This window comes from Phalaenopsis equestris, unplaced genomic scaffold (assembly GCF_001263595.1).
Source record: "Phalaenopsis equestris unplaced genomic scaffold, ASM126359v1 Scaffold198530, whole genome shotgun sequence".
Classification (NCBI taxonomy): Eukaryota; Viridiplantae; Streptophyta; class Magnoliopsida; order Asparagales; family Orchidaceae; genus Phalaenopsis; species Phalaenopsis equestris.
This window is the reverse complement of record NW_018218444.1, coordinates 202845-214963: the sequence shown is the minus strand read 5'-3', so window position 1 is coordinate 214963 and position 12119 is coordinate 202845. Positions and strand designations below refer to the sequence as shown.

The 12119-nt window shown below is 31.6% G+C and overlaps 1 protein-coding gene across 1 annotated transcript in view; it reads right to left on the bottom strand.

The window, feature by feature from the left end:
* LOC110035615 (tubulin-folding cofactor B) overlaps positions 1-12119 on the bottom strand; it is a 39343-nt gene that overhangs the window by 10163 nt on the left and 17061 nt on the right. Inside the window, exons 4-6 of the mRNA XM_020739876.1 lie at positions 11038-11099; positions 10719-10760; positions 9746-9879 (exon numbers count right to left, since the gene is read on the bottom strand). Of these exons, the coding sequence (XP_020595535.1) occupies positions 9746-9879; positions 10719-10760; positions 11038-11099 (238 nt within the window). The remainder of the gene's footprint in view (positions 1-9745; positions 9880-10718; positions 10761-11037; positions 11100-12119) is intronic.

Genomic DNA, 12119 nt, shown 5'->3' with positions numbered 1-12119 from the left:
CTATTTGCATAATCAGGTATTATGCAAATGTAAGTCCCAAATAATAAAATTGGCAGGATTGAACTATTGAATAACATCTTCTCCAAAACACAGTCACACAGTGGGATAGTTTAGGATGTCACTGAGCTTTCTCCTCATGATCTATGACATCCTCTACATGTTCCTTCCTTTCGACTCCTGAAATAACTGTTCATATTTGAGCCACTCTCATTTGTCTTTCCACGTCCTACCGTGAGAACCTAAACTTTGGAATGTTGAAAACTAATACCTCTAATCATTATCGAGAGTTTTCTCAAGTGACCTCAGTCATTTGAGATGTAATTAACTATAGGGGTTTGCCTTTATAGGGAAATTAGAACCCAGGTAAAATAAACCCTATTTAATCTTTGTATTAGATAGGAGAACTTGTCGGTCATACATAAAAGGTTCGCAGAACAAACGAATGTCACAAATTTCTTAGTTTGCAGGATTGGGTCTATCGCCGAGATATACACTTATCTTTCGGGAGGGTGTAGTATTCACGGTATCGGACACGATTATGCAAACTATTGGACGAATGAGATCCATTTGATCTCATTTTTTTCGAAAATTAAAACATACTACTTTCAAAACTCAAACTATATATCTATTATATTAAATTAAATTTAAAAAATATTTTTCCTATATATATTTTATATTCATATTTTCATAATCAACGAAAAAGTTGACCGACAAATGTCTCCATATGAGTTTATATTAAAAAAACTTGTCAACCTCCATCATTAGAACAGGATGCATACTGAGCGATTAAAGGATTGAATTTAATTAAAATAAAAGATTCAGAAGAAAAAAAGACTACTACAATTAAATGAGTTTGATGAAGAGAATGCAAAGTATTATAAGAAGCAAATTAAAAGAATTGAGGTATTAGTGAATAAATTTAGAATTAAAATAAAATTACTACTATTTATCGCCCCCGAACAAGTGTACAAATAGAGATTTCAAATAGAAAGATTTAAAGAATTTTTTAAAAAAAATTGTGAATCCAACAAGAAAAGATTGGTGTTTGAAATTAGATGACACTCTTTGGGCAATTAGAACATTTAAAACTCCTATTGAAATGTCCCTATATGAGTTTGTACTTAAAAGCTTGTCGTCTACCAGTATAATTAGAAAATATGGCATATTGAGCGATTAAAGAGTTTAATTTTAACAAAAAGGATTCATAAGGAGAAAAGAAATCACCGCAATCAAATTAATTTCATGAAATTAGATTAAAAGCATATGAGAATGCAAAATATTTAAGAAGCAAATTAGAAGATGGCATGATCAAAATTTTGTTAAGAAATAATTAAAACTTGATCAAAAAGTTTTGTTGTTTGATTTAAGATTTCTAGATAAATTGAAGATAAGATGAATTAAGGACTTTTACAGTAGTTAAAGTTTGTCTATATTGAGTAGCTGATATGCAATATAAGAATAATACCCATATTATTAAGGTGAAGAAAATAAGGCTAAAAAATCATTGAGTTGGAGAGATGAATAGAAATAAAATGCCTATCAATTTGGTTCATCTTTAATAAGAATTTGGTATAGTCAAAAAAGGGGAAATAAAATAAATATGAGCAATTACATGCATAGCACCTGAAACACTGCTATTTACAAATCTAGCACCCTCTTTCATCTATTTTTTTTTTAGATTCTCACTCAAATATCTAAATTCATAATAAGACCCAAACCCATATGTTTCATTTTTATCAAATTCTCAATGGTTTGATTGTGGCACGCCTAAATGCATCGGTTCTGTAGTTAAAAAAATCATCTAGGTTATAGAATTTGTAAATAGCAATGTTACAATGCATGTAATTATCCAACTAAAAATTGTTTAGGATGCAAACCAATGTTTGTTTTATAAAATTTGTAGTATGGTTTGTAGCAATGTGTGTATTTTGTATTTCATACGAAAACATGAAAAATACAATTAAATTTGCATTGCACGTTGCAGCACCGCAACACTGAGTATTTCGTGATGTGTATTGATGGTTAGTCCCTTGGCTTTAGTTATAACTGTGTAGTGTTGAATATTATCATTTATATTGTATTTCATGCAAGTAGCGTTGCAGCTTTGATTGTTTAGTGTTGCAGCACTTATTTCATAGCGCATCGGAGCCATTGATGTGGTGTTATAACAATGTATCCTTGTATCGTATGCAGTGAGTAGCATGCAGTGCTTGTCTATCAATGTCGTGGCTCTGATTTCTAGTTTGTGAATTATATATTGTTGTATTTGTCAAGTGTAGTTTTGTCATTTTCTAGGAATAGGGAGGCTCACGTTGAGTTTTTTCGGTCAAAGTGCCGAGAGACAGACCTTAACCTTTTTCAGTCAAAGTGTCGAGATGTCTTAAACAAGCACTATGGCATTATTCCAATCAAAAAGACCATCGGCCAACTAACTTGTAGTAAGTTCATATGAAACAAAATCTTAGGCATAGTCCCTAAACCTTGAAGGAAGGCATCGCGATGCAACATTTGTTTTAAGCTAAGATAAACACATACGAACATGCGACATGCTTAATTTTAAAAATATATGACAATGGCATATCTTTAATATGTGCGTATGTGTTAAAAGAATATATATTAATTTCATAAAATAAATAAACAAAAAAGAAATAAAAAAGACCCTAACATTACAAGTATAATAAAATAATGATATTTTAAAATAAAAATGATTATTATATTATTTATAAATCAAGACTCTAGGTAAAAAATAAAAAATTATGATAATAGTAAGAAAAATAAAATAATAAATAACAAAATTTAAGAAAAGAAATAAGATCATTCATAAAGTTTTAGAATATTAAATAAAAATTAAGCATAAGTTCCTTGGTATAACATAAATCATCAATCCAATATTTTATTATATGTTTTGTTATTTTTTATAACATTTAAATTTAGATTTTAAGGATAACTCTATTAGACACGTGTCGGACAATCTTTTTTAATTAAACATGTAGTATGTGTCTAAAATATGTCACACGCGTGTCCATGTCCGGCGGGTGTTATATACTCTACACATTTATGTGAGAAGTGTTGGTGCATCATAGGCTTTATTGTCTTGACTAGCATTTTGGTATAAAAATTAATGAAAAATGAACTTGTGTGTCGAATTTATCACTCTTTTTTATTATTTTCACTACCAAACAATGTGTCTAAACATTATTGTGTTAGCACGGTGCTAAAATACCAAAGAGTTTAGCACCGAAGAGTTTAAATAGCCGAGAGTTTAGTATCGCAGCACTATGTTTGCTAGCGCCCCGAAGTTATTTATGTTTATAAATAAACCCAATTACCAAAGATTTTAGCACCGTAGAGCTTAAATAACCAAGAGTTTAGCATCGCAGCACTATATTTGCTAGCGCCCCGACGTTATTTATGTTTATAAATAAACCCTACTAAATTTCATTTTCATTGGCCAAGATCTAAGTGTTGGCTGAGCAAAGAAACCTTTTAGAGACTAGAAATTCAAGTTAAATCTAATTCTTTTCCCTTTATTTAGCAAAAATATCAATGTCCATTAAAATCTACATGAACAAAAAAAGAAATAAAAAATATTTAAATTCTAAGAGGTTTGTAATTAGTGTAGGGAAAAGATATGCACGACCTATTGCTAAAACAAAACTAATCGCTGAGGAAAATTTTCTTAGTCTTAAGGGTAGAATAAAGAGTATATTGCCCGTAAGGGATAGGATAAACATCCAGAGGAACCGAAAACAGCTATAATTCTTATAGTGAGATTTTGATATTAATCTCGAAGAACACCAAAATTTTATTCTTTGTAAGAGAAAAATGAATAACCTTCGATAGTGTTAGAAAAAACCTTGTATACAAGTTAGAGGGGGTAATATTTGATGATTGCACGGCCTTCTAAAATTTCTATAAATGGCATCCTTATTTTGATGAAATCTTTAGTTTTTTCACTAGGCCAGAGTTTCATGTCCAATGAGAAAAGAGGGGAGATAAACTCCTGAATTTTCATTCCTTAGGTATGACTGATGAGCAAAAGCTTCACTCTCTCATTTCTGTCACTGACGCTCAGTAAAAATATAAGCTAGATTACCATGGATAACATATTTTTAATTATGTTATTAAAAAAATGTCTACAAGTATAGATAAAATAATACAAAATTCTCAAAAATACGTCAAAGGGCAGCACAACTATAGGTAACTTTGTGTTCAGGCAAAACTTTTAAAAGACCTCCTAAGACCATTGCGGAGCAGGTACATGAGTTAAGAGAGCAAGTGGATGGCTTGCAAATGACTGCAAAAGAGGGACTCAGGTGACAATAAAAAATGAGAACCAAATTTGATCATTACATGACAATATGCATATATGGCATATTACCACTCAGCATTGGCCAACATGTTCATGAACTGCCAACTAAATGTTGACCCAAACAAGGTTTTCTTCCTTGAACCACCAAAATTTCAGTCCTATGCCAGACCCAGCCACACCACAGTGGATGAAGCATAGGAAGAAAGATCAGAAAAAGAGTTTTTTATTTTTTATTTAAGGAGTTCTTGTCATTATATTATAATTTTTTATTTCTAGAAATTTTGAGTTGGAGAGAGTTGTTTGTTCTGATAGACTTATGTTATCCTATATATTTTATAAATTTTTTTATTATGTTTTGATGTATTATGGTGAGCATTGAGCTGCTAAATCTGTAGCTAATAGGTTTTTATAGTGATAATTTGTCTTACGTAATTATGTTTATTTATTGTGATTTGATTTAATATTTGGTCAAAACTACCTTAAAATTAAAAAGAATATTAATTTAGGCTTGCATTAAATTATAAATAATGAAAAATACGATATCACCATAATACTTGGACATCTTATAGATACTAATAACTTCTATGAAAGCAGCATTCTTTAAAATACATGTACACCTAATTGACTTGAATTGAATTTAGTTAGCTGACAGATTATAAATTTAAACCTTCAACATTTTTTATAACAAAATTAATATAAGAATAAATTGATGCATAATACATGAAGTAGAAATTTGATACAATACTTTATAAATTTTAAATATATAGAACAATGAAATGGTATTTAAAATCCTTTAAATGATACTTAGCAAATAAAGTAATATTCTAATATTGATAAATATGTGTGTGCGCGCGTGCAAAAAAAAACAAAAGAAAAAAAAGAAAAAAAAAATAAGAAGAAAAAAATCTTTGAAGCATGTATTAAATTAAAAATTGTTAACATACATTCTTCCATATTTTAATAATTAGAGGCAATCAAATTTAGACTAATAATATTATATTCAAGAGAGAAAATTTTAATTATGATTATTTCAATGACTTGATGATTAAATTATATACAAATTGACTAATTAAATCATGAAGAGTCAACTTGAACACTAACAAGCACTGAAAAAAGTTATAGGCAATAAGAATATTAATTGAAGAAAGAATTTAGGCTAAAATTAGTGAATAATTTATTCATGATTAATAGTCATGGATGTAAGACCAATTTTTATCTATTTTTTTTGTTTAATGATAGTTAAATTTCAAGATAACTGCTATCAAATGCGTCAAGTATATGATAATATTACATGTAACTATTTGAGGACAAGAAATAGTTTGAGATTAGAGATATTTCTTAAGTGAGTTGAATAAAATAATTAATAATATTGTTTTGTTAAAAATTTATATTATTTTTGTATTTTATTATCATTAATTAGATTATCTTTTATAGAAATTCTCATAAGAGAAGAAATAAGATAAAGATCAAATAAAGTCAAAACAATGCTAGGTGCTACTTTCAACAATGTTGCAGCGCCATATAGAGCAGAAAATGGTGAAAGAAATATAAAGCATGATGTTTGAGTGTTGGAAAACTAATGTCGCAACACTAAATATGGTGCCTCAACGCCAGCTCTACAATGCTACAATGCTAGAACAAGCTCTATTTTCCCTTGATCTTCTTCTCTTAATGGGGCCATCATGGCATTTCATCTCCCTTGAACTCTTTACCTTGATCTAGTAGCAAGGCCATGAAAATTTGCAGCTTGATGTTATACATCATTGTCTGATGGGCAAGATCATAGATCCCACTATTGGGGTTTTCCTCACTCTAAGGCTGTAAGTCCCACCTATTCACTTTCCCCACTCTAAGGATTACACATCCTAAATCCAAATATAGAATTATATGCCCTAACCTCTAGTCGAATTAGCATCAAAAAAAGATGTGAGGGCACTTCAAAGCCACACAGCTTCTATGATAGTGTTATAAGTCTCGCTTTTATGCATCTACATCAAAGAAACTATAATCTCCACACTAAAGCTTCCTTTACACCCAGTGTTGAAAGTTGCAACAATTGCCTATTTCAACATATAAGCTTTCACCATCAGTCAAGCCATTCTAAATCACATGAAACGACCTCCAAAAACATCTTTGATCCTCCCTTAAACTTGGGGTTGTAACTCCCACTTATGGGTTTCCTTTTTATCGAAGTTGTAAGTGCCAACCCCTAATTAAATCTGTATCAACATCAACATGTGACAATCAAACATTACTCTCAAGCATGTCATTTCGTAAGCCTAAGACCTATAAAACAAATATGGGCATTCCTCTGGTATATAAAACCCTGCTTTTTGAAATCAATCGTTGGGTCAATTCATGTTTGATCACTTAAAGCTTAAAATTGTTGTGAGTTCCTAATATACCTTAAAGCCATTGGATGCTATGACTTCTTTAGTTCAAACTTGCGTACACCATAAGTTCTTTTTCCAAACTGATATGCTAAAATTAGCTCGACATTTTGCAAATGCTTCGATTCTTATATTGAAAGACACCTCTATAGAGAGCATAAAATTCCACTCCATAGCCCAAGTTGATCAAGGAACCTATCCTCGAGGCAACCCGTGAACATGACACATACCTTCTTCCGCCTTAATTTAAGGTCTATTTGAGATAGCTTTCTCACTATATTTTCCGGCCGCTACCATGCCTCTATTTGACTGATGTATTTTTACTACTTTTTAAAAATTTTTATGTGAGAATCTATTTTTAATAATCAAATCTGCTAGTATGTGGTAGGTACAAGAAATTTGTTATCTAGTTTTTAGAAAAAGGAAAATATTTAAAATACTCACAACATTTTTTAAAAAGTTGATTTCTCCATAACAAGCTTTTAACCAATTTTATAAAAAAACTACAACCACCGAAGGAAGCATTCATGAAAGTCAACTATCAAGTGAAAATGTTTGATATAGATTACCATAGTTTGAGTACTTGTAACATGATATCCACATCCATATACACCATACATGTGTGCCCTGTGATGCTCTCGTTTTGGGTAAGCCTACACTTATTTTGAGCGGTTAAATTGATCATGCCAATGCCTATGAGTCATACAAACTGCGCAAAATGCCTCTAATAACTTCCATGTGTATTATATTGCATTTAGGCAACATAAACTTTTGATAATGCCACGGACATAAGTATTATGAAGCCCCAAGGGATAAAATTAAAAACTATAAAAATAGTATGATGTCTTTAATCTTCAAATGTAAATTTAACTCATAAACATGGTTCAAAACATTTAATACTAGGACGGGTTATAAATTAAGTTTGAGTGTGTTTGCCTTGATCAAGGTTTTTTATATTTAAAAGTCAAGTTAAAAACCTACCTCAACATTGAATCAAGTCGAACATGTTAGCACTATGAGCCAAATTGGATTATCATGTGACTTATTTAGCTTGATGATAACAAAACTACATTTGTATCACTTAATGATTTGACAAACAATTTCACAGATTTACTACTCAAAGATATAACCATGAAAACATGAACAAAGTACTAAGAAGGTATGATGCTTTTCAATCATGGAGACATGTTTCAAATGGAGAATTTAACGAGATGCAATGATGTAATGGACCAGTCAAATAAAAATTACTTAGTTTAGATGTGCAAGTGTCCATAAAAATTAATTGAAATTGAGTTAGAATGGTTCTCATTTTAAAAACAAAAAAGATGTCTGAGGAGTGGAGGAAGAGTATTTTGGTCCCCATTTTTAAGAATAAAGGGGATGCACAGAAGTGTGCAAATTATAGAGGAATTAAGTTGATGTGTCATACTTTAGAATTATGGGAGAGGGTAATTGAACATAGGTTAAGACGTATTACAAAGATTTCTCATAATCAATTTGGATTTATGTCAGGCAGGTCTACTATGGAAGCAGTACATCTACTGAGAGGTTTGATAGAGAAGTTCAAAGATAATGAGGATCTACATTTTATTTTTATTGATTTAGAAAAAGCTTACGATAAGGTTCCAAGAGATATCCTTTGGAGAGTTCTTGAGAAGAAAGGTGTTGATATAACTTATATTCAAGTCATTAAAGATATGTATACTAGAGTTGTTACATCCGTTCGAACTGAAGGAGGATTGACCAAATATCTTCCTATTTCTGTTGGATTACATCAGGGATCGGCTTTAAGCCCATAACTTTTTGCTTTAGTTATGGACGGTCTTACTAGACATTTACAGGAGGATGTACCTTGGTGTCTGATTTTTATTGATGATATCCTTCTCGTGGATAAGACGAGATAAAAAACCCAGAAAAAACTTGAATTATGGAAGTCTACATTGGAGTATAAAGGCCTTCATTTGAGTAGAACTAAAACTGATTACATGGAATGTAATTTTAGTAGTAGCAGCTCTAGTGACAGAAGTGTAACTTTAGGTGATCAAATTATTAAAAGGTGTGAACGATTTAGATATCTCAGGTTGTTGTTCAAAGCGATGGTGATACAGATGGGGATGTTAATAGTAGAATTCAAGTTGGTTGGTTTAAGTGGAGGAATGCTTCGGGCCTTTTGCATGATAGAAAAGTACCGCTTACACTGAAAGGAAAATTTTATAAGATGGTGGTGAGACCTACAATGCTCTATGGCGTTGAATGTTGGCCTTTAAAAGAGAAGCATAATAATGAGTTAAGTGTTGCTGAGATGAGAATGATTAGGTGGATGAGTGGCTTTATACTTAGAGACAAAATGAGAAATGAATATATCTATGACAGGTTTGGTGTAGCTCCAGTAACGGACAAAATTAGAGAGATTCGTCTCAGATGGTTTGGTCACATTAAACGACGACCATCTGATGATCTGATAAGCAGAATAGATATTTTAGATTTAATTTATGTTAAGAAAGGCAGAGGTAGACCTAGGAAGACTTGGGCTTATTGTATAATAAATGATCTTAATTTATTAGAACTAAATGAAAATATGACACTAAATAGGACGCATTGGAGAAAAAAGATACATGTAGCCAACCCCACGTAGTGGGATTGAGGCTTTATTGTTGTTATTGAGTTAGAATGGTTCCATGGTTTAAGTATGCATGACCACATCTAATAGAATAAAATTATTTCTTTTTATATTCAATCATATTTTAAATAAGTTATATGAAGCATTTGTAGGGTTGTTTCCACACACCTATGTTAGAATCAGTGATGCTAGTTTCCACCAACGGAGGGCTAGACTTTATGGTACTTTTGGGATCCTTAAAATTTAGAAACGTGCAATTATAGCCGAAGTAAAATATAAATTTATATAAAATGTAACGTACAATTTGCCATTGTGTGCATACAAAGATGAGGGTATTGTTTTTAACATAGAGAGAGCCCTGAATGGCAGCATCTAAAAAGGTATGGAAAGTCCAAAGGTAGCTTAAAGAAAAGGACTACATACATGCCATCATGTTTACCCAGTGGTTCATCTAATTGAATTCCAACCCAAAACCCAGGGGCTCCATTCTCCACTTTGCCAACATACTTTACAACTCCTCTTTTCTCTCCAGACTCAACTTCACATCTGTCTCCGGCCTATATGAAGAAAGTGACATGATTAAAAAAAGAAAAGAACAAAAAGAACGTCCGTGAAATAACATCAAGCAGGAGATTCTACTACACAGATAACGTTTGCTATTCTTACAAAATTAAACACAGAAAAAAAAATAATAATAATTTAAAAGTTGTCGAGGTGGAGATTCGATCACTTGTTTCCATTGCTTCATATTCCCATGAAATGAATCACAGTAAAGATAAGGATTACCTTAAAAGCTCGAGTCATAAGGACAACTTCTACTCTGAGCTGCTGAATAAACATAGTGAATTGAAAGTAACTGCATGTGATGTGACATTTTTATCTCCTACTTAGTCACATGGGGCAACTTCTACTATACTTGAGCTGTGAATTGAAAGTAACTTCATGTGATGTGATATGCACAATTACCAACGTACACTGCAGAAACTAAATGTGGTGTGATAGTCGGAATTGCCATGCCTGCGGAATAAACATGGTGAATTGGAAGTAACTGCATGTGGTGAGATATTTTTATCTCCTTAATGAATACCGAGGAATGCAGATGATGATTATGTACAACCCTGCTATAGGTATTACGCCAAGATAGGCGGACAAAAAGATTAAAAATTAAAGTAGCTATTAAAGTTCATCTGTATTATAAGATAGGATGTAACACCAAAATGAACCAATTAGAACGCTAAGAACAAAAAATAAAGGTAGGCCATGGGATGCCACTGAAAGCCAAAGAAAAAATAACTCTTGTGTTAACAAATTATCACAATAGTTACTAGCCAAAATGCATACCATATAAATTTCTTTTACAGGTATAAATATAGATAATAAAAGAAACAATACTGACCTTAATGTTCTTGCATAGATCTTCCAAGTAGTTCTCTGGTAGCTGAAACATGAATCGAAAGTGAGCAAGGTTCTTTCTACATGAAAAAAAAAATTGAGGGAAAGAAGGATGCACAGCACCAGATAGAATATATTTGTTATGACTTACAGTAGAAAGAAATTAGCACCAAAACTTTCCAAAATAACGGGTATTTCAAATATGGATGTAATTATGTTTATAATTTGCAAGATGAAAACATGGATTACAATGCTAAACCATATTTGATCATCGAGCTTGAAACACACGCAACAATAATAGCAGGACAAAACATAAAGCTTACTTTGTTTTCATCAGCTGTTGCATTTTGAGATAGCATCTTCTCCTTAAATTTTCTAAAATTTGCTGAAAGCATGGAAAATTTGTAATACACAGTTTAAGTGGAGTAACGAATGCCAATTAACATAGATAACAGAATATGGATGATATCAAATCAAGAAAATAGGATATTTATAAGTTCATCTCATTTCAATAAGAAGATCAATAAGAGAGGAGAAAAATCCATCTATAAAAGCGAAAGACATTAGCTCTTATTATTTTCTCCTCACTTTTTTCTTCCACTAACAAAATCATATAATGAGCCCAAAAATATCAAATGGAAAGGACTATATTTATTATTAACACATTTGTTAAAATTATATAGACATAATCAGACATCACATGATGGCCTAGCCTACAGATTTTGTTAAGTATGCATTCATGTATATTTCATTATTTGATTTGATGATAACAAATATGGGTACTGACAAGTTATAGTTTGTTAAGTGTTTGCATTAAAAGTTTATCATTTCACAACAATCATCAATATGATAAAGAGATTAACTATGCAAAATTTCAACTACTTGGAAGAGTGATAAAGTGTTGTAGTCATAAAGACACCAACAACTTAGTATAATGTACTTAGAATTCAATGTAAAATTTTCTTGATTTGATTATCATGCAGCTTAAAGAAATGAACAAGTGATAAATTAAAATTCAGCTTGTTAAAAGCACAATTCAATGTAAGGCGATGCAACACAATGAAGGAATGCTTTATCTCGTGTTCGCACAATAACTGTGCACAAAGCAGATGCTTCATGCCATTGAGCATTTGAGTGCTCTAGTGAAGTGCGTGAAGCACATGAAACATAAAAGCATTGGCATATAGCCAGATTTTGCAGGTTTAGGATTTATTGTAAGCTCTTACAATTATTTTCTTAAAATAACTGATCTAATATAAGGCTTCGAGGATCTTCGAGCCAGCTTCAATCTTGACTATATAGCAGCCGAGATCTTTAACTTAACTGAGCCCACAAGCTTCAATGCAATAGTCATGACCTCGACCTCCATCAATGTAGCAACCACGACAAGCTCACTACCGCCAAG